The sequence below is a fragment of the Arvicola amphibius genome, chromosome 3 (genome assembly GCF_903992535.2).
Source record: "Arvicola amphibius chromosome 3, mArvAmp1.2, whole genome shotgun sequence".
Classification (NCBI taxonomy): Eukaryota; Metazoa; Chordata; class Mammalia; order Rodentia; family Cricetidae; genus Arvicola; species Arvicola amphibius.
Window position 1 is genome coordinate 97,291,563 of NC_052049.1, and position 26,249 is coordinate 97,317,811.

At 43.6% G+C, this 26,249-nt stretch overlaps 1 protein-coding gene across 3 annotated transcripts in view; it reads left to right on the plus strand.

Annotated features, from left to right (window-relative positions):
• Opcml (opioid binding protein/cell adhesion molecule like) overlaps nucleotides 1-6,486 on the plus strand; it is a 517,106-nt gene extending 510,620 nt beyond the window's left edge. For all 3 annotated transcript variants that reach the window (XM_038323188.1, XM_038323189.1, XM_038323190.1), the window contains one exon: nucleotides 6,386-6,486. In XM_038323188.1, coding sequence (XP_038179116.1) covers nucleotides 6,386-6,486 — 101 coding nt within the window. The remainder of the gene's footprint in view (nucleotides 1-6,385) is intronic.
• Nucleotides 6,487-26,249: the final 19,763 nt, after the last annotated feature.

The following is a 26,249-nucleotide window of genomic DNA, read 5'->3' on the forward strand; positions in this document are numbered from 1 at the left end:
GTAGCAGCTATTCTCATTGAACTGAGTCATTGTTAACTGTAAACAGAGATGATTCCTTAAAGGCAGCGTTGGCCTGGGGGAAGAATTGGACTTCTCTAGGCATCTCCTCAGCATGGTTGCTCTTTAGTAGAAAGCTTTCTCCTGTGGACAGCAGCCTCCCTGAGACCTCTCAAGGAATAGACTCACTTATTAGCCACAGCCAAGGTTGCTTTTGGTTTGTAGTTGGGGGCCTTTGAGCAGCTGGCATTTTCCACAGGATTTTGTTATTTAAAACAGGATCCCCACACAGCGCCACCCAAGGACTGATCACCTCGCCTGTACTCATTCTTTACATATACTTAGCATTTAAAGACTATCTCAGTTGACCCCCACAACGACCTTACAAGGTAGAAAAACCACTCTTTCCCTATTTTATACATTAAAAGCTCCCCTGCAGGAAAGCTTGAGTGTTTTCATCAAATTCATCCTACTTGTGGGGAACAGAGGCAGAAACAAAGGTTAGTTCTTCCAAATTAGGTCTCCTTATGACTCTCCAGCGAGCTGGGTGTTCCTGAGGGGCAAGGGACTTGGGATTATTTGTCTCAAATGGATTTCTCCCTAGAATCTGTGAGGGTTTCGGGGAAAAGAAGAAGAAGACAACAGATTTGATAATGCACGTCTGTAATTCCAGCTCTGAGGTAGAGTTCAAGGATTGCCTGGACAAAAGAAAGAAAGTGTCAACACAGGCTTAGTTAGGGCTTCTACTGCAGTGAAGAAACACATGACCAAAAAGCAAGTTGGAGAGGAAGGGCTTTATTTGGCTTACATTTCCATATCATGTTCACCAACCAAAGAAATGAAGACAGGAACTCAAACAAGGCAGGAACCTGGAGGCAGGAGCTGCTGCAGAGGCCATGCAGAGGGGGAGCTGCTGACTCCCTAAGGCTTGCTCAGCCTGCTTTCTGAGGACCACCAGCCCAGTGGATGGCACCACCCAGAATGGGTTTGGTCCCCCATCAACTACAAATTAAGAAAATGCCTTGCAGGTCTGCCTACAATCAGATCTCATGGGTGCTTTTTCTCAACTGAGTATCCCTTTTCTCAGATGGGATTAACTTGTCGAGTTGACATAAAACTAGCCAGCACACCAGTCAACTTAGAGAGCTCATGTCTCAACAGCAATTTAAAACAAGAAAAACCAAGTTGTATATGGGGGACACATCCATGATATAGTGCTTGACTGACATGTACAAAGCCCTTGATTTCATTCCCAGTGTCAGACGAAAAAAAAATTTAGAAACAGAAAGAGGCTGTGTAGAAGCCACTAGAATATAAGTTCTTTGGAGGCAGAGTATGTGACTGTCTTTTGAGAAAAGAGCATGACATAGCAGACAGTTAGCAAGTACTGTGATCTCTCTGAGGCTGGCCTGGGACCCCCCTATTCTTTCCTTATTGGCTCTTTGACTCTGGACTTGGCTACAAAGCTTGGTTGTGGGTCCTTTTCCCTCATCCTTGGTGCTCAGCACCCTCTGAATCCCTTATAGCCTTGGCCCCTCCCAGCGGTGGTTATTCTGACCATTAAACTCCTTCTCAGTACCAAAACATCATTCCAAGTTCAACATACCTGTGAAGGATCCTAAATAATATAGTGTTCATCCCAGTAAAGATACAGAAGAGGCCAGAGTACAAACCATCAAGCCACAACAACAGCCACTTCAGCTCTGTGACTACTATGTCCCAGGCACTGTCTGAACCACTCAAATCCTGTGCACACCATATAATTATTTCGATTTGCAACAAGAAAGCACAAAGTACCTAATCTAAATCCACATGGATAGCAAGCCAGCGTCAGGATGTGAACGTAAATTGGACTGAACAAAAAGTTAAGAAGATTACTTACACTTATGAACTATCAATGACTTTAGCCCAAACATTTTTAGGATTTCACAGACAAGGTAGAGATGCCAAGGAGGCAGAGGGGCCAGAATATTTTTCTCTGTTGAGAGCCTTGCTACCCATGTTTCCCTGGACCCGTCCCTTATTCCATCTTGTAGTCCTGCCTTTTCTCCAGACCCCCTGCCTTTCTGCAGGCATATCTTGGTGCCAGCTTGCTGATCGGAGCAAAGCACTAAAACTCTGCCTTCTACTCCCAAATCTTTGTTTTAAATGAAAACTACTTTCCAGATTATTTCCACTAATAATCAGTCTAACAAGAAAAAAAAAAAAACAAATCAATAAACAAACCTGAACTTCAGTTGGATGCTTTATCACATTTGCTAAAGTTAAAACTCATGTTAGCTGCCCCGTACCTGGAGAAGCCTGTGCAGCTGGTACCCAAAGAAGCCAGGACTTAAGTAAAGGATTCTGACTCTGGAGATGTGTGTGGGGCTTTTGTGAGCTCCGGGTGAGAAGTTTCTCCCAGTCCCTAAAGTTCAGTATGCCTCCCGATTCACTGAACTTACGTGTGCCTGCAAAAGCCAGTTCCATCTTAAGGTTTAAAGGTGAGCTTCAGCATAACATGGTTGCCCATCAAGTTAGTTAAACTATATAAATCCATCCCTTTTCCATATTCTAGCACAAAGATTTGTCTAAATCAGCCAACTGTGGCATATAGGCGCCTAGAGGGAACAACCCAGTTCAGATGCTTTCGTTTCCTTGTTCTCAGTAAAGCAGGGTTACTGTAAGGACGCAAGTTAAAAGGCAGTTCATTGTGGATGTGTTTTTGTCTCATGGCCCTCCAACATAAAGGTCCATGGATGTGAGCCACTGCCTTTTCACTCTGAACAAAGCCTCAGAGCCATCCTGTAGAGTACCATTCTTGCTACTAGGACCAATAGCCAAATCACAAATGTGTCCAGGATTTGTCTGAGGAAAAAACTGTTGATTTTAATCTGTATCATGGTGGATTAGATTAATTATGGGGCTGCAATCTCCACTTTTCATTGAATGATTAACCGAAGGTGATATGGTAGTAAATTATGATATCACCTGATACATCAAGCAGGTGCTTGTCATGCTTGTGAAATAGAAAACAACTTCCTGGAGCTGCACAGGAATGGGGGCCAAAAATGGAAACTGTAAGGTCAATGGATGTTTCTGAGCTTCTTGCTCTCTTAGGAGGGGCGCGGTCATGCAGTGGTACCAAAAGTCACATGGTGATACTTCATACTTCCTGGCCATGGCTGTCTGGCTGCTGACCAGCTCTCCCTCCTAGCACAAGGGGCATAGTCTCCATGGGCTCAGAAAGCAGGAGTGGAGCCTTACAGGGCCATCACACCTTACTTCCTCACTGTTTGCAAACAATAGACCCAAAGCACAGCAAGAGAGTCGCTCTGCTAGGGAGCAACTGAAGCATGTAATCTACTTCCCAGTCCATTGCTCCCATCACCACATGGTGCTGCGGTTTCTGGGACCTATGAAATCATTTTCATCAGAGAGGAAGAAGGGTTGTCAGAAGCAAGGCACAGATTTGGGGACCGGGATTGGTTCTATTGCAGTTTCAGATGTATGAGTTGTTTGATTTAGGCAAGATTTTTTTTTAGCTGTTCTGTTTCTCAGTTTACCAGTTTACCAATTGGAAGTAACCATAGTGGATGTATTTGGGGGTTTGTTGTTACAGCTAAAGGGATTTAAATATGATTAACCTTTAGGCTCATGCTTCCCCCATACAGAACATAGCACAGACATAACATCTTTATTTTCTTCGCACATTAAGCATCCAATGCATTTACTAAGTCATCCTCATGGTTTCCATTCTAAAATATTCAAAAGGAACATGCTTCTCATCCCCTTCCAGGGAGCCCCAAGTGCCTCACCCACACCACCAGAAACACTTATTTCTGTTTGGGGACCAGCTCCTCTCTCTGTCTCTTACTCGTTTGTGCTTTGCTTCAACTAGATCAGACCTGTTAGTGACAGACATTTCACAGGAAGACTTAAATCTACCCACTGCCTCCTAGATGAAATACCCCTTCCTTAAGAGGGGCTCATGGGCTTCAGTTGTTTCCTACATTAATATCAACATAGCAGATGAGCTGAACACACGTTTACAGGTACATGTGTACATGCATGAACATGCATAACTAGTCCAATGTATATATATGCATAGTTTTATTATATATAATAAAATATACTTTCAAGCAAAAGTATATATGTACACGAATGCTCCTCGGTGTCCACAGTCCTTCATTTATAGGTCCAACCAACTGCACACTGAAAACTTTGTGTTTGGACCAAGATATTTCTCAGTAGCATAGCGGTTGTCTAGCATATGTAAAGGTCTATCTCCGGGTCAAGGAAAGCAGAAGGAGGAAGAAGATGAAGAAAGTAGAGAAGGAAGAGGAGAGAGAGGATGACAATGAAGAGAATGAGAAGAGAGGGAGGGTGAAAATATTATCTGTCTTGAATGAGTACAGACTCCTTTTCTTGCTGTCACGTGATAAGCAATGTAACAACTATTTCCATAGACCCACAGACACTAATACTCTAGGACCGATATGACGTATACAGGAGAGTATAAGCAGGTTTTCTTAAAGCACTTTGCATTTTGTCTATGATCCTTGAGCATCTGCAGATCTCAATGCATGTAGTGGCTTCTGGAACAGGATGCTGTAGGTGCTGGGGTAAAGCTGTGTATTATAGTGATACCAGTTAGGAAGGAAACACGTGAAGAGGTGCACAAGACTTACGAATCTCCATTGTTTATTCCTTACAAACTTACCTAGATATAGCAGTTGAATTTCAGTTTTGAGGTCAGCTCAGACTACACTGAAAGACTTCTTTGTCTACCCCTCCTGACATAATATGAGAAGTGTACTGATCTGCAACCTAAACATTTTCAAACTTATTACATTCTTCGGGCAAATGCAACTAATTAGGGTGTGTGCTGGCATAGCTAGGGGCCTGCGAATCAGGCTAATTTTCACAGATATATTTTGCCTCCATGGGTCCCATAGCATTAGGATAGAACCTGGCTCCTGCTGATGTTTGTGAATTTGCCATAGTAAAAATGCAGAACTGAGCAAGCCAAATGTCAAGCTACCATCAAAAAAATATGACACTTTACTCTATAAAAGTGTATAATTGCATATAGTGTAAGTCAAGGGGAAATTCGCCTGTTTGGAAATCCTTGAGGAAGAAACAGCTACAGTCCCATGGCTAAATGAAGAGTCCTGGAAACTCCTACAAACAGATTTGAGTTCACCCTTCCTAAGTAAGGCCATGACATAGACTCACAGCCAAGCCAATGGCTTGGTTCCAGTCCAAGAAGGTTCCGGCCTCAGTTCTTCTCAATGGCTCTTTGTTGACAGGTCACATTCCTTCGCAAAGAGGGAAGGGAAGCCTAGCTTAAATTATAGGTAGAAGAGGCGTGCTGTCTGTCTGCTTATCCTTCCCTTTGCCTCTGATTCTCTGGAGGCATCTATCTGTGACTTTCACTCCTTTAACAACGTGCAATTGGCTTTTTGGGAAGTACATTTGCTTGTGAGCTACAGACTAGGAGCTTGCTTACGACTCCAAGTATTTGCAAAGAAAGTTCATAGAAGGGCCCAAGAGACAGAGCTCAGCCCCTGCCCAGGTGCCCTTGGACCTAGGCGAGTGAGAGTAACCACAGTTGCTCGTGTGTCTTTCTGAAGCATGGAGAAGTAGCCTGAGTCGTAACTCTGGGGTTTAATTTTTCTATGGAATGTGCATGACTCTGTAGGGCCAGAGGAAGGAGAGAAGAAAGAAGGAAAACAAGAGAGAATTCTTTCAAGCTGAGCCATCTGTAGGATGATGGTTTGTTCTGAGGAGGCAGAGTTTTGTTTGTGGATATTAGAGCCGTGACTGGTGGCTGAGATATACCTGCTCTCAGTCTCCAGTTCCCCTTTCTTAGCAGCTTTGAAAGGGACCTTCCAGCACCCGAATTACACGCAGAGAGGATGAAGTCCACCTCTAGACTTCTGTTACTCAGAAAGTATCTCCATTCCTCTCCCCTCAATGCTTGTTTCTCACCCCTAGGGACCCTTTCTTTCGCACCCATATGTGTCTCCTTACTGGTCACCCTGTCTTTACTGGAGTCCATTTCCATGGAAAAATGATGGTTTATCTTACGATAGAGCCCTGTCTGTTGCCCTCATCTTGGACCTATGTGCCTAATTGGCTGTCATCAACTCATTCTGTCACATTTTCATTCTCGAACTTTCAGAGAAGATGGTAGTAGTTAATGTGACCCATAAATTCCTCTCTTCAGGGTTTTATCTTCCCATTGGGCATTTTATGGCTCTCCAAACCCAGAAGGGTCAGTGGAGAGGGGAGGGACTTGGGATACTTGCCACAGAGAAGCATGACTTGCACTTGTTTGCCAGGGATAAATATGGTGCCCTATAGGCTATGCGCTAATGAGTCTGTCTCTCTTTCCCCTACACAGGGCCTGGAGCAGTCATTGATGGTGTAAATTCCGCCTCTAGAGCACTGGCTTGTCTCTGGCTCTCAGGGACCTTCTTTGCCCACTTCTTCATCAAGTTTTGATAAGAAACCATAGGTCCTCTGAGCGACGCCTGCTTCTCCATATCACAGACTTTAATCTACACTGCGGAGGGCAAACCAGTTTGGGGTTTTTTTGGTTTATTTTTCTTCTTGTTGGCTCCCCCCCCCACTTTGGTTTGTTTCTGGGATTTTCCAAGTTTATTTGATTTTTTTTTTTTTAGTTTTAAAGAGTGGGTTGGGGTTGGGGTGGGCAGGGTTCTACCAAGGGTAGGATAATCTTTTATTGGCGTGCCCCAAAATGGAATCTGTTCTTGCTACCTTGGCCTTCCTTTTCTCTTTTTCTCTTCCCACAACCATTAACACACACACACACACACACACACACACACACACACACACACACATACACACACACTCCACAAAATTGGGCAGAGAATATGTCCCGTTTCAAACACCCTGAAGGTATAACTTGACTCACGATGTAGTACACAGTAAGAGTTGCATCTGCATGTCTTATTGACTTTGTCTTTTAAGCTTTCAGTTGTTTTCCCAGCTAAAAGGTACATATTCTCTTCCCCATGCTTATTTCGTCACCGATTCCATTAGGTCTCACACATTCTCTTTGTAAGAAGCTATCTCACTGTATCCATAGATATATGCATGCGTACATCCACATGTACAGTTCTGCCATCTTCTCCTGCCTTCCCACTCCGCTCATTTCTTCACTAGTTGTAAGAATTACAGGCTTGAGACTATGCAGACAACCCAAAACTAAAAATTTGCAAATCAAGTAACCAAATGAGGGAAGTATGTTAATGCTAGTACTTCCCTTAAATGCTGTCACAACTCATAAAAAAGTGATCAATAGCTGGCTAATTATTTTATCAAGCTATCAAAGCAATCATACCGTGATCCAGTTACTCAATTGATTTCTCTTTCCGTCTAGTTCTACCCACCTGTCCTTCTCTCTCGCAATCCATTTGCTCTGTTTATCATAACATCAATATAATTATCTCGCTGTGTTCTGTTTTCCCGCCCACTCTTCACTCTAAGTTCATCGCCGTATTAACCTCTAATCATATGTGTCCATGCCACTGTCTCCATTTCTCACCACCATCAAGAGACATTGCCATCTTCAAATTTGCCTAGCAACTTCTTATGTGAAAGCCAGTGATCTTGCAGGCTAACTATACAGAAGAGCAATTTGCTATGCCATGCATCCTTGGGAGTGTGGTGACCCATCCACTCAAATTATCCGTTGTGAACAGATGGACCAAAGTTGCAATCTAAAGATCAGTCACTCATGATTCCCAGAGAGACTGTTTCCTGAACCACCTTCTCAGGAAGCAGATGAACCCTGGAGAAGCCTTGATTATGCTGCATTTCTCCTTTAACAGCTGGAAGATTAAGGTACCAACCTCATACTGCTCTTGGCCTTTCAAGAAAAGCACACATCAGGAACTTGGAGGAACTTCTTGGTGGCTGGCTTTCATTAGCAAAAAGAAGCTGACAGACGGAAACCACGTATCTGCTCCTTCTATGTAAAGACAGCAGTCCATCAGCCGAGGTGTGATAACTAATAACTAAACATCTCCCTTCTGCTCCAGTTTTGATTTGAATTGTTTGAAAATTATCCAGCAAAGGGCTGATGGAGGCCAATTACATGGCGCGCGTGTTGACAACTCTGGTATTTGTTTCAGAAAGCTCTTCTAAGCTGAGGGCACTTGAGCTACTGACTTAATTTCCAAGCACTTGATTAACACAACATGGCAAACAGAGGCGGGAAGTGTAAGTAATACTGTTTCCTAGGCCGTTTCTCTAGTGCTTCGGGGATGAATGTCCCCAAGTTCCTGTGTTCAAAGCAGGCCTCGTGTACAAATAAGATCAAATCCAGCCTCTCGGCATTGTCTCTTGGGGAAAGAGGAACTCAGCCAACCAGGGAACCCGCAGTTCAAATGAACAACATTGAAGGACACAAAGGGATCTAGCTCTGTAGGGACTGGCTTACTGCGTGGTTGAGAAAAAGTACCAACAGTGACTTTCTCACAAACATGTCTTGTCTCCCTCAGGGACCCTTTTCAGGTTCACCTCCAAAAACTAATAACTGTGGGCTCCACTAGAGTTCAGTTCCCTTAAAGCTTAACTGATCACTTGCTCCAGTATATGTTTCCGCTCTGTGCCACTATGGCCACATGAACACAATACCCACAGTGGGTACTTCTATACCTGTGTATACATATTCACGTATATACAAAGGCAAGCTTCCTTGGCATCAAGCTCAGAACTGTCATAAGAGATAGAGCTGGTGTGATCAAAATTAATACTCTCCTTGCCAGCTGTAAACAGACATCTGCATTTCCTAGGGAGCTGCCAAGAATGAGACTCTGAGAGCAGAAATGATGTGCCAAAAGCAGCCTATTTATTTCAGCTTCCAGAGGCAATCAGGAGCAGGCACAAAGTCAGAATTACAGGTCGGATATATGAATTTCAGATCTGTCACCACACTCGGCACCTGGGATTGGGTTGGTGTCAAGCATTGGATGAGACATAAACGTGACTTCTGAGATTTCTACTAATCCTACATTTGTTCCTTTGGAGAGAAGAAAATGTCGATGCCGTGGGAACTGACAAGGGCTGGGGGATCTGCTTCTTGAAATGAACAAGTTGTGACTACCCTTTACCGCCTCATGAGAGCAGATTATCAGAACCCCATTGAGTACAGACTCAGAGAGTCACCATGCATCTCTATTGGGCCTACTATCATGGGAGACTAAACGTGTATTTTGGTATTCACCTATTCCATCGAAATATCAGAAGAAAAAAAAGATATGCTCCAGCCCATCCTTCTGTCTGGGAAAAAGAACACCAAGTAGAAATGAACCAAGGCAACTGGGTACCCAATGTGAAAGCGACTTCTTCACAGTGGACATACTCTAGCTCCTGTGTTATCTGAGTGACTTTGGGGAGGATGGCTCCATGTGATGGGAGCTGATTCCCAACACTTTGAAGCAAGTAGAGCAGCAGATGCTCCACAGAAACAGTACGCACACTCCACATGCCTTTCTGACTTTACACATGGACGGGGGATGGGTCCGGCCTACTAGACAGAAATGTTCAGCCTGACAAGGGTAGGTGAGAGGAAAGGATAAGGCTAGGGAAGGGGTATCACCTTAGTCGAAGTAACTGATAGAACACTGTGGGTTTTCTGAGTGGAAACCAAATAAGGTTTATGAAGAGATTGAGTAAAAGGAATTCTACAAAGGTAGTTGTTCTAAAACATTTCCCCTTCCCAAAACAATGACAATTTGTCCTTCCACCAAAGTGATGCGAATGAAAATACTTGTGTTATGCCTTTGGCCAAGCTTGTTTTTGAGTAGTTTAATGTCAAGTGCCTGATATAGTCATCTGCAAGTTGAATCAAGGGTGTTTAGGTTTTCTTTCTTGTTCTCATTGGGAAGGGTGGAGATGTAGTTGTCAAAACATATATAACTCTAACACAAAGAGCTAGGTACATAGCCCTTCTGCTGCGGGCTACAGTTGTGTGCAGTGCAACAGAAGGAAGTGGGGGGACTGTGCGCCACCAAGGGCCTTTTCCCTCTGAAGTTCATACTGCTTTGGGATGTTGTTCATGGCTTGGGGAGTTGGATTTCAAAATCTGGTATGCTCTGGGTCTCCAGGAGCTCCATCATTGAAACTGAGTTTTAAGAATCTTTTCTTGAATCCATCCGGTCAAGCTGTCCTCAGCAAAGAAGTGCAGCAAATTCTACCTATCTTAGAAAAAAAAATGCCAAAACAGCAGAAAAGCCCCAAAGTGGACAGCTGATTCCAAATTGTTTATCACAGTCGCTGGATCAGGAACAGTTGGAAATTTCATACTGATGCTTTAGTTAATGCTTTCAGGGCCAAAGGGCACGTATTCTTAGCAGCCTCTATGGCAATTATCAGCCCCATAAGAGATGGTAGAGAGTAATAGCTTATGAAGTTATAAGGGAGTATCTGTCTGCCATTTGATCCTGAGTTTTCACCAGGATAGGAGAAACTGGTTTGACAGTACCTAAAATCAGGGACCTAAAACCTGTTCCTGATGGCGTCAGAGGAAGAAGCATGATGATTATTTTTAATTTGGGGGGAAATGAATTTTTATTCAACAGCAAGGATATCTGGGTTTCATTTGGCATAAGTCTTATTCCTAGAAATTCTCATGGCCGATTGCTTCCCCCCCTTTTTATCGAAAGCTCCCCTCTCTCTTTCTTTCAAGACAAACACGTTTGAGTAGCTGCAATAGCACTTCACAGGTGTTTAACAAGGAAGGCAACAGTGTGCAGGATGCCATATTATGAACACTTCTAATGACCACACAAAAAACAGCAAAAAAATAAAAATGCCAGGCTCATTTCCTTCATTTCTTACTTAAGAGAAGAGAAGCAAATGGAAGGAAGAAGAAATAGATTTGCAATTAAAAATGTGACAAAAAGATAAAGCTCAACCAGCGCAATTTAGCCTTCAGGTGCAGAACACGGAGCCCAAAAGAACGTAGAGTGGACTTAATTAGACACAATTGTCTTCATAGTGAGAGTAGGCAGTGAAACCCCATTTCCAGCATTTTGGAAGAGACTCCCCGCATCCCCTCCCCTGAGCAGTGCACTTCTAAGGCACATGATTGTTCTGTACCACTAGGTGGAGAAAGAAAGATTGGGAGCCTCCACCGTCCTTGTGGGGCTCCATTCCTGGCTATTTGGCAGAGTTCCAGAATCCCAATAATAACAATGGTAAGTAATAATAGCTGCCCTTGTGTTAGTGAAAAGGAACATTTTTAATCATTCAGAAATTCTTGTGACATGTAAAGTGCAATTGTGAGGAATGTGTGGGTGTACGAAAATGTATCTGTCAAGTTCAGAGTCCTCTAGATTAAAAAAAAAACTTATATGATATCAATGGTGCCGTTAATAGCTGTGTTGGACAATGGGTGTGCCCGTTTTCACAATTATTCTTAAAACAAATCTATGTTCTGATGCTTTAAATTTTATCACATGATACAAGAATATGACCTTGTCAGCCTTTAAAACTTCTTTATTTGCTTTCTTTCTTTTTTTTTCCTTCAAAAAAAAATCAATGAAGACTTGATTTCTGTCAATCATTGTATTGAGGGTGAATATACTACCTGAATTTTGTGCATGTTACATTGTAGTTGTAACCTTTTCTAATTCAGGATGAATACAAGATGGTTGTGATTGTGCAGTGTATCAATAAAGTTTGAAGAAATTTGTAACTTTTAGGGGACTCTTCATTAGGATGTCCCTTTGCGATCCAGCAATGGGAGGAAAACGAAGCAGGTATGTGTTTCAGACTTTGGGGAGTTGATGTGATCAGAAATATGAGTAGTATCGTATCGTCACTTTCCTCTCTCCCTCTTTCTTTTCCCTGTTGTATCTCCCCTCCTACACACATACACACACAAACACACAGACACACACACAACACACACCTCTCTATTTATTTTCTGTATCTTAAGTCTTGCAAATATCTACGCTGTTTAGAAACAACAAAACGCTGAGCGAAAGCCCCCAAATACCAATTATTTACTGACATTGGCTAAATTGAAATCAGAAGTTTCCTCAATGACTAGTTCCCTCTCAGCTTAGCCCTTCCTTCCCTTCATAGTTCCCACAGCTTCCTTTGACTGAAGTGTGCACCTCTTGGCAAGGACGGCAGTGATGATGTACACTCATTCTTGAATGGAGGTGACCGCTGGACTAGTTTTCGTTCATGGCCTGAGCTGTCATACATATACATATAATAAGTAGAGAATGTGCCCCGCTTCCCAGGTTGCTGTTTCTAAAACATCATTTTCTTTTCCCCAAACCCCATCTTCACCTCCACTACTATATTCCTTTTCTAAAGAAATGAATAACAAAAATTTTAAAAATCATTTTCTCTCAACAAGTTGTCCCTCAGCAAATCTTCCCCAGTATGTATTTTGTCTTGGACACACTCAGCCCTTTTACCGTTCATCCACATCTTCTGTGATTTTAACACACCTTCCCATGGCTCCTTCTCAAAATTCTGGGTATGTTGGTTTCCTTTTTCTTCTGATGTTCACCCACTAGATTGCTCTAGGCTTCTCACAAACAAAGCCGAGGGGAACGAACTATGATGATTTGGGAGTTCAGTACAGGATAGGTGAAGATTCTTCAGTTCATCTCACAATATGACACAAGTCGCTTTTCTGGAAAAGCTCTTGAGCTAAAATTTTGAGATTTGTATTTTTCTTGGCTAATCCCAAGCTTCTGTGACTCAGTTTCCCCTGAGGAAAAGGAACAAGACACCTTAATACCTGAGCTTTAGGTGTGCTTTGTAAATGAAAATGAAAAGGAAACACATGGTCCCGAGGACTGAAAGTGTCGATTCTCTTCGTGTTTTGGGTGAGATCATGGCGTCCCCATTCCCTACTGACCCTCACTCCTTCCACATTCCCCTCCTCCCCTTCCGCTTTCTTCTTCCCATCTAAAATCTCACTTTCATCCTTCCTGCACCTGGCCCTCTTCTGTTCCCGTTCATGCCACGACAACTTCCCACCTACCTGCTCTTTTTCTGGTGGAGACTTTTATCAGTGTTTCATTCAGTCTGACCACTCTGTGCCATCAAACATCACTGTACCAATTTATTCTTCCATCAGCCAACCACTCACCTAGCCATTCACATATTATTTCCCCATTTATACTACCCTAATTTGCTCTATACAATCATGCGCCGCCCTAATGTGACTGTGTTCTCGCTCTATTTATTTAAGCCATCTATCCATTTCTTACCTGTCAATCCATCCACTGAGCATCCTCCAGCTAGCCTTTGGCAGAAATACCTATTTCTCAGCCCACTTCAAGGTAATGAAAATCTTGGCTGTTATCTCTCTATTCCACAAGGGAGGCTTTATCTAGTTATTCTGAAACACAGTTGCTAAACGATTGGATGCATTTTTGTTATCTTCACCCCAAATACACCCTATGAAAAACGTATACCTACAGAAGTGCTTTGGGAGACGTGTAAGGGCATACCTGCTCCTGTCGAGATGTGTTGCATTGGGAAGAAAATGGAGAATTAGGAGCAAGAACACTCAGATGAGGCTTAATGTCTCATATTTTTGTACGTTTGGTTAGTTATTACTGCTATTTATTAATTCAGATTTATTTTGGGACAAGGTCTCTTTCTATGGTATGCTCAGGCCTTTTCCTGAGAACCCACCTCCCTGTGCTCCCTAGTGCTGGGATTACAGATGTGTGTCACCATGTACAACTTCATGCTTACCTTCCCAGCAGGATGATTGCGGCTATTCAGTGACCACAGTCAATGACTTCAGAAGCAGATGGGAAAAGCCACAATGATGACTCCCCCTTTGTTCCACACGTTTTTATTTGTGTCTAGTAAATAGTTACCTCCATGAAAGCTAAGGGTGACTGACACGCACTGTCACCAAGACCTTTGGTGACACCACCGTGATGCTCCCTCGGTGTCATTCTTTTGCTCTGGTCTGGAGGGTTCTCTTAGCCCTCACAGGAGCTCGGTTTATTCATTTATTCATCACACAGAGGCATCCCAGCTGCAGAAAAATCTCCCTCAAGGAGTTCACATTTAAGATAAGAAAAGCACTGTATAAAAAGGAACAATTACAGTAAAATATTGCAAGTATTATGATAGAGAGATGAGAAAATGGTTGTAGGCTACAGAACAAATATTGCGAGATAATTAGGAGACTTCCTTATTTTTCCTTATTGATCCCCCAGGGACAAAAATCTGGGATGTAAACAACCAAGATAGGCAGTGGACATTGTTCATAGATATTATTAAGACAAAATAAGCCAGTTAACAGAACTATGGCACGTTCATTGTTCAAGAAGTCTGTGATGGAATAAATAAATATTTGTTAAGGGAACAAGTACCATGAAAGGCATTAAAGCTCCAGACAGTCAAAGGGACACCCTATTCAGCTGGTGATAAAGCTGACTCAAGACCTTTGATACGGGTTGAGCTAACATACACGGTGTCAAGGCTGGCTGGATTCTACAACTCCATCTCTAGGTACAGACTGCATTGTCCCTTCTGCACCGGGGAGCTCCCCGAGCCTTGTTGATGGCTGAGAGAGTTGGCAGTGATTGGGACCTGGGACCCGGCCTCTGTGGAGATCATCATTGGATGCTAAGGGTGGCCTCACTGGGTTCTGGAACTAGGCTGCTTGAGGCAAGATACCTCAAGTGCTGTACCTTGGGATGAGATAGCAGGCTTATTTGCATTTAAGTGTTTAAAAGCATCTCTTCTTTCAAACACGAGAGTGGATACGGTATTTACTTCTCCATTAACTATCTCCGGTGAGATGTATTTTCTTTCACTTACTCGGAGTCTTCAAACCAGGTATTTTCCTCAGAAATGTGGCATGATACAACTAGGGGGGTATCTTTTTTAAAATTATGACTTTACAAATTGCCTTGGATCAATTTCTGCCTTCTCTGAACTTCATTCTCAACTCTGACAACACAGCGGCGCTAACAGCCACCTTCCAAGGTGTTAGATGATTAGATGTGAGTGGATAAAAATGTTAGCATAAGACCTGATGAGAAATAGTTTGTTGCAAAGTACACATTGGTTTTATTCTCCTACCCTTCCTTTAGACACTCAATGTCCCCATTTTCCTAAGCTTCTGAAAAAAGATCACTCCAGCTATGTTTGCTTCTTTAGAAAAATCAAGCCATGCTTTTTATGTCATGGCTCCATTGAAATGCAAAAAAAAAAAAAGACACACGTTTCTGAGGCTTGGATTATTAAAGGGAACAAGCTTGGAAAATGTCATTAATAAGGTTTTTGGTATATCCTGACTTTCCAGGACATCACTACAGGCACAGAAAGAACAAACTGATAGGAGAGGTATTTATTCCAAGAAAATTCCAGCCCAGATTTGTAAGTTCAGGATGGGATAAGATCTCTTAGCATTCACCAATCCCAAGATTCCATTCCATTAAAAAGTAGCCCAGCCCATCATTTAAGGCATTGTGAAGAACCAGAGGAGATCTGAACTCAGACCAGGGGATTCTAGACACACTTCCAGAAGAGGAGATATGTGGCCAAGTCTTCAATGAGCAGAGGGATGTAGCCAAGCAAGTGTAGAGAAATGAGAAACATACAGAACGCCATCCTATAGACCCTCACAGACCCACAGATGTGGGAGAAACACAAGAAGGCTAAGACCCTGGTGGGCATGAAAATACAGACCACTTGAAGAAGAGCAGTTGCAGAGGTAACTCAGAAGAATACAGACAGGATCAGCAAGAATCAGGTAAGTACAATTTCTTGCCACTGTAACAAGTTTTCACCATATAATTGACTGACAAAGAAACTATACTCCCTCCACACACACATATTCAAATATGATGTTTTGAGCACGTTTATAATTTTGTGTTGGACCACATTCATAACTATATAAGTATAACTGGGGTACATACAGCCTGCAGACCACAGGTTGGACACTCATAGTAGACTCTTAGAAACTTGGCAGCAAGTGACCAGATGCTAGAATTTGTCATAAAAGAAACAAGGGGGGTAGAAAGATTTACTCAGAAGAGGGAAAGGGTTGGGCTTGCGGTTGAGAAAGACCCTCAGGTAGCAGGGGAAAATGTGAGAGGGACCGCTACAAGGAAGAGTCAGAAAGAATAGCTCAAGTGAGAAGGGGTGAGGAATAAGAAGCAGTAAGCCAGTTAGAGTGCTCTGTTGAGAGCGGATCTGGGGTTGGAGACCAGAGGTGTGGCATAGGGTGACAGGTAGAATAGGTAGAATACCCATGCCCAGGAGGGCCTGTTTTCAGCTCAGCCGACTGGGTAGAAGACGGCTGATTCTAAAAGCTTATGGAGATGCTGCTGCTCGATGCAGTTTTGGGCACATTCAGCTTTAAGTACCCACCCGTAGAACCTCCAGGTGGAGATGTTTAAGTGCCATCAGCATTTTCCTGAGTCATCCAATCATATCTGCATGGTCCACAAGGGATGCCTGATTTCTTTTCTCCGCCACCCTCCCTAATTCCAGAGGAACTTTAGCTCCCTGGATCATCCATCTGCAACTCGTTTCTTAGCCTCCATTTCCTCTTTATCTTGATTCTGTCTTTAGAAGGTACTGTTTTTATTGCTTGCTGCCAAGGAAGGTAAAGAGCAGTTCCCTGATTAGGCAGTCAGGAAGGAACAGATGATTTCAGCAGGGAAGGGGGGGATAGTACAGCTGTCCTGCCACACTCAGGACTCATGGTGCTTCCCAGGTCTAACACAGAGGGTCAAGACATTATGTACTGGGTGACTGAGAATAACTGAACACTGAGAAGCCTTGGATATATATATATATATATATATATATTTCCTGTAACTACAGTGACACAAGAATCCTTTATATTTTGCCATGTACTCTGATGCTCCCTTACTTGCAAATCCAGAAGAGGTTTTGTGCTTCCAAGCCTTATCGGAGAGCCTGCCTCTAACCAAGAAGAATGGATTTTATGTGAATGACTTAAGACTATAGTGTTTGTTTCCTTTTCCCCACTGGTCCAAACAAAGCCTCCCTGTAGACAGCTATAGAGGACTGCATTGACGCAGGAAGTCATATCGTCTAGCTGCATCCAGAGAACGTTAATGTATTACCCCACAGAGTCACCAGAGCTCCAGTTGATGTGTGTATAGCTAGGAGGCAAGGTCTTTCCAAAGGAGAGTAATCTGGGTATAATTGCTGATTCTGCCCAATAATATCTGCATGCCTGAGGGCTTAAAGCATAAGACCCTACGAAGTCGGAGTACTCATCTTTAAGTACAGCAGGTAACTGCCTACTCCAGCATGCTATCTGGGGGCATGAGAGATGTTACAAACATCCCTGGCACAGCATCTACAGCAGCATTCTCAGCCCTGTCGTTGCCCCTCTTGCCAACCTCCACCTACCATACATGGTGTTCTCAAAGGCTTAATGTAGAAGGCTGCTTTCTTTGTCGATTCCTTAGTCCTGTGGCAGGGGTCTCACGGCTGCTGTTGGCAAGGCAAGACAGGGATGTAGAGCAGAAAGGAGCCTCCAGGTAGTGTGTTCAGATTTTGTCACTGTCAGAGAAAGAATTCAGAGAAGGGTGGAAATGTTTTACCAAGGTCAAAGTACACACTCTAGGACTAAATTTGGGCTTCTTGGAAGAGACCATTTCTGAGAGACTGGGGGTAGCATTTGACAAGAAATCTTCAAGGCGTGCTAAGGCCTTGAGAGGTAAGGGATCACAGGCATAGATGGGGATTTCTTGGGAAGAAGGCATATTTTTCATTTCTCAGTGCGTGCAGAGAGCCTTATGGATGATGTGTCATGGCATCAGATATAAGAGCATCCAATTAGCACATGCCATTATAATGAAGCAAAGGACACTTAGTGTTTGCCTACCTTATAGTTACAGGAAATAAAGCAAGTGCCTGTTCCCGGACTCAGCCTCTGTATTCAACACTATCCCTTCCCTGAACCACTTTCTCCATGTCTCAGAGAACTCATTTAAGCATATGCAAGGATTCCCCACAGTGCACTGGGATGTCTAGTGCTTAGGCTTTGCAGGGATATGGGTATTTCAGGGTGGGCTGTCCCTGAGGACCAAAGCAGGCTAGGATCTGCCCTGCAGCCTCTGTCTTTTGTTCATGGTCTTGTTTCGTACATGGTACATTTGTGAGGACAGTTGCTCTGGTTACAAGCCCAAATCACTTCTGTTTCTGTCTCTTTGTCACTAAAGGTCTCAGGGGAATCAGCTTATTAGAGTAATAATTGCCGCGTGGTTGAGTCAGCCACAGCAGTAAAGGGACTCATTGGAGGGCCTCACAAGACAAAGGCGCTGATTCCCTGCCTGATGCAGCCATGCTCTTAATTTCCGGTCTTAATCTCAGTGCAGCATCAGGATGGACAACCCCATCTGTGACTCCCCCCTGTCTTACATTTTCCCGCTTGTGTGACAGTGGCTCCAGTACCAAAATCAGTCTGTTCCTTTGAATGGGTCGCTTTTGATGTCAATTCCTTGCTGAGTTCCTCCGAATTCCCTCTTGTCCCTGCCTCCCTCTTCCCACATTGATCTCAGTTCTGTGGGCAGCTTTGACACTCTTCCACCTGTTCCTAATTCTCACCTTAAGGAAACTCAAAGTGCCGAGGAGGAGTGTAAGACAGGAAGCAGAAGTTTCTGTGGGGGTGAGGAATACTTTCTTGCGAGCATACACGGTTTGGTTGCCAAGCACCGAAATCCCCCAGTGGATAGCACATCTCTGCACACCCATGCCCACCATGTGTTGCAGAAAGCTGATGACTTTCATATATCTGCTAAAAACACAATGGCGTTGGAAACCTCTGTGACTGTCAACTCACATAATATTGAAAACAGCTCCAGAAACAAGGGCTATTTTCACTGAGGTGCAGTCCTCTGCCAGACTAACAAGGCTGGAAATCCAAGGCAGATCTATTCCAGCCAAAGCTAATATTCTTTCCAGTTCAACAGCAAACTGGCCCTAGACTCAGGGCCAACCTTATGTACCCAAACACACTGAGCTCCCTTGACTAAGTACAAGAATGGCTCACTCAAGCATTGTGCAAGCCTGGTTTCCTATCAGCTTCCAGAAGGAGATCGGGTGTTTCTATTTACTTAAAGACAATCTCCTGATGCCAAGGCTAAGACTAGAAACAGGCTAAATTCTTTACAGGAACTTTAGCCATTCCTCATGGAGGAACAAGCTGACAGGATTGGCTCTTGAGTGGGTGGAATTCTTAGAGTCTTGAGTCAGAAGCGACCCTGCAAACTCCTCAAGTACTGAGGTAAGGAATGAAGTAACTCCAGACTCTACATAAACAATCAAAGGTCTTATGGATAAGAAGAAATTGCTTTTATTTTAGTTTGGGAATAGCGTACACAAAAAGAGGTCAGTAAAATGATGTTTTATGGAATTATATTTTGGATTACAAAACATTGACTCAGCCTAAATATATCAAGAAAATGTGAACCACCAATTTTAAACATAATTATATAATATAAATGAATGCCAGTATAAAATACTTATCATCTATGTCTATATGTCTGTTTGCCTATATCTATCTATTATCTATCTATCTATCTATCTATATTATCTAGCTATCTATTCTATCATCTATCAGCATATATCGAGCAGCGATCGATCGAGCAGGAGCGAGCGAGCGAGGGCGATCGAGCGAGCGAGCGATCAGCGAGGAGCGAGCGAGGAGCGATCGATCTAGCTGATAGCATCGAAGCTATCAGCGATATAGCGAGCGATCTAGCTAGAGCTATCTATCATATCTATCTATCATCTATCTATCTATCATCTATATCTATCATCAATCATCTATCTATCTATCTATCTGTCTCTATCTGTCTCTCTATCTATCTATCTATCTATCTATCTACCATCTATCTATCCATTAATCGATCTAGTTATCTTGCATCTATATTAGTCACTTTCTCATCTCTATGAATGAAAAGTAGACATGACAACTTGAGGAGAGGGATTTCTCATTCTGGCTCATGGTTTTAGAGGATTCAGTCCATGGTCCTTTGGCCCTGTGATTGTGAGCCCATTGAAACACAGAACACCATGGCAACAGGAGGGCACAGCAGAGGACCTTCTTCCCCTTTTTGGTGAATAGCAAGCAAAAAGAAAAAAAAGATGCCTGTATGTAGAGGCCAGGGAAAGAATTAGGCCCATAGAGACCAGCCCTGCAATCTACTTCTTTCAACAAGCCCTACCTGCTACCTTTTTATCACCTCCCAATAATGCCAGCATTGTGTGGGTCTATGAAAAGATTAATCCACTCGCTAGTTCTAAGCTCTTAGCATCTAATGATTACCTTTACTGGAGATACCTTTCCTGGCATACAGTGAAGTATGCTTCATTAATCTCCTAGGTGTCCCTCAACACCATCAAGTTGAAAATCAAAATTCTTACACTATCTTTGTCTTCCTATCTGACTGCCATTAACGGTCTGTCTGTCATAAATCTACATGAATATGACCCCCTGTTACCCTTTAATATCCTGCTCTCAAGGACATTGGTTTATTTCTATGTGTGCTGCTTTCCCATCATGCACAGCAGAGTCTGGCACTCAGTGAGTGGCCTTTCTGTCTTTTGAATGAAGGGAAGCCGTGGCTTTTAAGGTGAGGAGAAAACATAGTCATTTAAGCAAGAGACATTGTAGAAGGGGTTCAAAGGATCATGTGTACATGGAAGGTATTGAGATCAGCGCCATCAGCAGTACTTGGCTATTTCTCATCTGAATAGATAACAGTCTGAATGGAACAGGTGGTCTCTTAATCACATTCTTCTCTACCTGGAATAGTAATGCTAATATTATATTATTATAACATTTCATATTTTCAGATGTTTGGGTGTTATAATTTATATTAATTAGACAAGGCATCTATACCGCCAGCAGTCAATGACTTGCTTTCTTTCCAGTGCTAGTTAAAGGTGGCTGGGGACCAAGCCCAGTCTCTTCGGTTCCAGGTTTCTTTCTGCCTACTTTCCCTTCCTCTCCTGGTCATCTCCTCATGACACATTAGGAGTTCAGAGATCTTGCAGTTCCCTTCTGCCTCTGAGAAAGGCTAACTTCTGCATACTTTTCTTGGGCCCAAAAACTGGTTCTTCCAGTTCTCCCTCCCCCCACAAAAAGACCCATGTCAGGCCTTCCCATTGCTCCTAAAACCAGAAGAGCTCATCAAAGGTTTAAACATTTCATTTCTCAAAAAATATCACAGTTGAAGGCTGACATGGCTAGTTTCAGCGAAGAGTGCATGAGAATCTAGGGCTCTGGAGCAGTATATTCCCAGTGTCCAGAACGTTCTGTTGAGAGCATCTGCTGTGTATTGATGCTTATACCAAGCCCTATAAAAATCTCATTGACAAAGATGTTGTCCTGACGTCAGTCATGTAAGTTGTGAGGATCACACACACACACACACACACACACACACACACCACACACTCATATCTCATATGCACACACAGGATTAAGATGTCAAATGGGAGCCTGTTCTTTAGCCATTGCTGCCCATTGGGCAAACATTGGTAGGTGATTAAATCACAGAGAGTATTTTAGACACACACACATTACCTGGTTTCCACCCAGGAACTTAGGAAGGTTTTCTGAGGGAGAGACTCTGAAGATCTAAAGCCCCAGTCCAGGAAATCTGTAGCCTCTAGACACCTACTGCTTTCTCTCCTAAATAATGAAAGGTATACAGGAAAGGGGAGGGCCAAATACCCAACTCGGGGGAGCCCTGGCTGCTCTGCGCCGGTCCTGACCACATCCAGTAAACAGCAACCACCGCAATCAATTTGGCTTTTTTCTGATGCAGGACAAAACCATAAAAGAGAAGCATCAGAAGAGGTAATGAAAGCACTCCTTGTACAGTTAATAGAGAGCCTCCTAGATGGAACAAGCCCAGCTGTTGCTGCTGCAAATTTACTTCTGTTTTCAAGTTCAAATAGAGACTAAAACATTATCTTCGCAGGAATTGATTTTTACGTCTTCCAAACACATATGCCACCTTAATTGTGATTTGTGTGATAGCTCAGCAGCTGAAAGCTTTCGTTTATCTCTACCTGGTTAAACAACTTTAAATAATAACAAGTCAATATATCTGTCTATTGACCAGAGCTCTTCTGCAGCCCCAGAGTCCATGGTAGAAGAAGAAGAAAGAGACATTTAACCCCTCTTTGCCGAGCTCTGCTCCACACCCATTTCCTCAGCTTGGCTTTAATGGCGAGGGCATTAAGCCAAGGCTTTCAAACCGAGATGGCCGGGAACACCCCCATGTGGTATCCTTCCTAGTGCAAAGGTGTTGTGCTGTTTGTTTGCTTCTTTGTTTTCAGCCTTGATATATTTATTAAAAGGAAATGAATGTTGGGGTGTTTTTTGATACTTTTGTACCAAATTTCCTCACTCGTTTTCCTTATAGGGTATTTACTTAAATAAACAGTATTGAAGATGAACGCTCATGTTAAAAACCCACATACACAGAAATTCATGGAAGGTTTCTTGCAGTATCTCTTCTAAGAAATACCTGTAAAGACAGGAAGACCCAAAGTCACAAAGAATGAGCAAAGAGGGAAGGGGCATGGAATTCATCTATTATATGATCTTAGGTTTAGAGGGGTTTAGAGAGGAAGTGTTTCAGTCCCTGCTGGTGGCGATAGGGAAAGGGTAAGGTTATTTTGTCTCATTTTTTAAAACTTGTTTGCTGCTGTCAATTTTTCTTTTTCATATCAACCATTCTAAATCATTTCTTGACCATTAGGAAACCAAAACTATTGCAGCCACAGCCCAGACAACCAATATCAGCTTCTTGCGGGGAGGGGGAAGAACAGCCTACAAATAGTGGCTCTCTGGTAGATTGGCAGTAGATGACCCTCAATCCCAGCGTTGCTAACGGAGTCTGCTCTTCACATGACTTGAGGTTTCTTCAGTGTCCTAGTGACATATGAAGATGGGCTCTCTCCTCATGCTGTTCAAATGGCCAGCAAGAAGACAAGTGGCTGCCTTGCCTGCCCTTCCCTGTGGTGTTGAGGTATTCTGTATCACCAGAAAATAAGGAGAGTGTGAGAGGTGAAGGTCTACCCCTTACAACTGAGTAGATTTCTAGTTATTGTTACCACAGCCCCAGGGCAGAACAGGGACATCAAGGATTTTATTCTGCTGGGAGGAAGAAAGGGAAAACCAAAAGTTAAGTACAGTCTCCTATAGATTGTCCTGGGGAGAGAAGAAAGAACACAGGCTACCGTCTCCGCAATGCAGGACTTCTTGAAAGTTCTGCATTTTGTTTTTCTTCAAGTGCCCACAGTCTTTGCTTTAAAGCTTTGTTGTCCAGCTTTTAGAAGCCACATTTAGATTCTCATTTAAAATGTCCCCTTTATTGAGTCTCCCTCTCCAGTCCCAGGAAACCAGTCCTACAGACACATAGGAAGTAAATAGTAATGTTAATAATAAATAGTCATGCTCTAACTGGCAGGGTGCTCATGACCACCAGACTTCTGGGATGGAAAGCTATCAGGAATTACCAAGGATGGAAACGCTTCTTGAGTTCCTGTTGAGCCTTGAGCCTTCGATGGACATTGTTTTGACTCTTTCCTGCTTGTGTCCCTTGTGACTTTCCCCAGGGCAAGGATTGTTCATTGATTATTCTGTTTTCCCCAACAATGAATGACGCATCCATTTACTCTTAATTTTTTTTTAGCCCATAACTGTTTAATTGGGGCATGAACTTCCTCTTTTTATGTTGACATAGAGATGCCATCTGTAGTGAGACATTCTCCACACCAACATGAAAATGACCCACAGCAGCCCCCATCCTCTGGTACTCTGTGTCTATCTAATGTGTTTTGCCTATACGTGCTTACTATGGACCCTGTGGGTATTTGCTCAAACAATATAGCACTGGAAGCTGTCCATTCGCTTTCTGCAACATGCTTTTAACCAGCACGAGTCTCACGGTTTTGGTTTCTCCTCTGAGCCCCAGTCCTGTCCTGTACCTGCACAGCAATGATGTGACATAAGCAGAGATAAGAATTCCGTGTTACAGTGACGAAGACGCAGGCATGTATTTTCTCCTGCTTATCGGCATGGTGGCGCGTAGAGAGTAATACTTCACCTGTCACATAATAGTCTCTGAATAAATACGCATTGGATTGTATTAAATGAGGGGAGGAGAGCGTCGTTCCCCTTCAGGGTAGGAGCCTCATGAACACCTCCTTCTTCATTTTCTGATCTAAATAAACCATCTAACTCACTAAGCCTTATGATCCTTCAATACTGGCTGCCTGTAGGAAGAGAAAATGAAGAGCAATGGGGAGAGAGAGGCGAGTAGGGGGAGAACCCAGGAAGGGCGGCGGACAGGGGAAACACCGGCCAAATGCAGAGGGAGCCACGGCTCATTTCTCAGACTGAGAAACAGAATTCCGAAGTACAAAAATGTCACTGAAACAAAAGGGTTAACAATTCCACCTTAACAACACTTATCCTCCTGGCCCTTTCCCTGCAGGCTGTCTTCAGGGTACAGGACTCTGGCCAGGGAGGAGCGACTCTGCTGGTCCCCTAAGGGGGGCTCTCCAACTTTCCCTACCCACAGCGACCTCTGGGATGACACCACTGTAAGAGAGAGCACAGAGAACTCAACCTGGGAATAGACGAGTACTTGTCCTGCAGCTGGGTACATAGAAAGGGCTGCTTCAAACTAAAGAAGCTGCTTTAAAATAAAGAGATTAGGGGAGTCGGAACAGAGCCGCACATCCCTGGTGAGATGTGCAAGGAGCTGCAATGGCTTCCTGTATGCCCATCAACTTCTCAGTTCTTCCGTTGTGCACAGGGGGGCACTAGCAATACACTGCCTGCAGCCCCAGCAGCCTGCTCTCTCTGCAGCTGCTTGGGAAGGACTTAATTACACCTCCTTCCAAGTGAGCCATGAGGAGCCACACAGTGAGCAGGTCAGCATTGCAGGCCTGCTACCTCTGCCGGCTCCAAAGTCGCCTCTTTCAGGAAACCTGGCCTTTCCCTAATTAACCCCCACTTACCCTGGACTGTGCTGAATCCCCATGCTCCCCTGTGTGTTGGTCACTTGTCCCTTTACCTACTGGCATTGAACAGGTTGTGCTTTTTAAAAGGTCCCTAGACAGTTCTCTGTCTCTTCTTTATCCTAAGCTTCTGTTGTACAAGACCACGTTTCTCCCTGCTGGTTCCGACAGGGAAAGACTATTCACTAGGAGTGGAACAGAAGAAGGATGACTATCGAGTTGCGTGACAAGCACGCTGATGTCCTAAAATCACAGGCCTGCAGAAAACCGCTAGGCAAGCTGTTTCAACCGTGCGAGCCTCAGTCTCCTTAGTTCATAATAATCATTATTGTGGCATATAGGGTTGCATGAGATTAACAAAATTACTTGCAAATGCCTGGCAGGGTGCGAGAATACCCAGGACACTTTCCGAACTGTGGGAAGGTTAGCAGGACACGCAGAATCATTTTTTTTACTGACTGCTGACAGAACTGACCGATCTTTCCAGCCCCCTTTGTGGCAGACAGCTCCGTGCTAAGTACAAAGACCCAACCAAAAAGAAGACAAGGCCTTGCACCTAACAGGCCCACTGGGCCCACAAGACAGTTTTTAAAGAAGTGTCACTCACACACAGAATGGTATTGGTAGAACTGAGGTGTCAGAACACAGTGGTCCTAGACCTAAGCTAGCAGAGGGACAAGCAGAAACATCTTCTAACCTTCCCCGGCATATAGACATGGGTCCTCCTTCCCCTATACTGCTATTCCTCAGTGTCTTCCACCTGTTGGGTATGAAGGTGAAACCTGCCTGGACATCTCGTCACCCATGACCCCAACAGCCAGGGGTTCCTTAATGCATTTGTTAATTGTGAGCCTCCTACTCCCCACAGCGTGGGTTTGAAAAACATCACGGAAACAAAGCTGGATATGTTGACTACATTGCAGACAGCTGACTCTAGTCTCCCTTGTTGGAGCTAAGCAAAGCTCAAGTTCAGTCTCTCCTCAGAGTTCCCTCTGCTCTCAGAGGTGTTCCGTGTTGACCAAGAGAGCACAATGTTAAGTGGAAAAAACCAGACACGGAAAGGCAAATGCCACCTATTTTCCCTCACATTTAGAATCTAAAAGGCCACGCTCAAAGGAGCACAGAGAAACAGTGGTTGGTAAAGTCCAGGAAGGACTGAGGGTTGGTTGCCAGTACAAAGGCACAGCTAGGTAGGAGGGACTTAG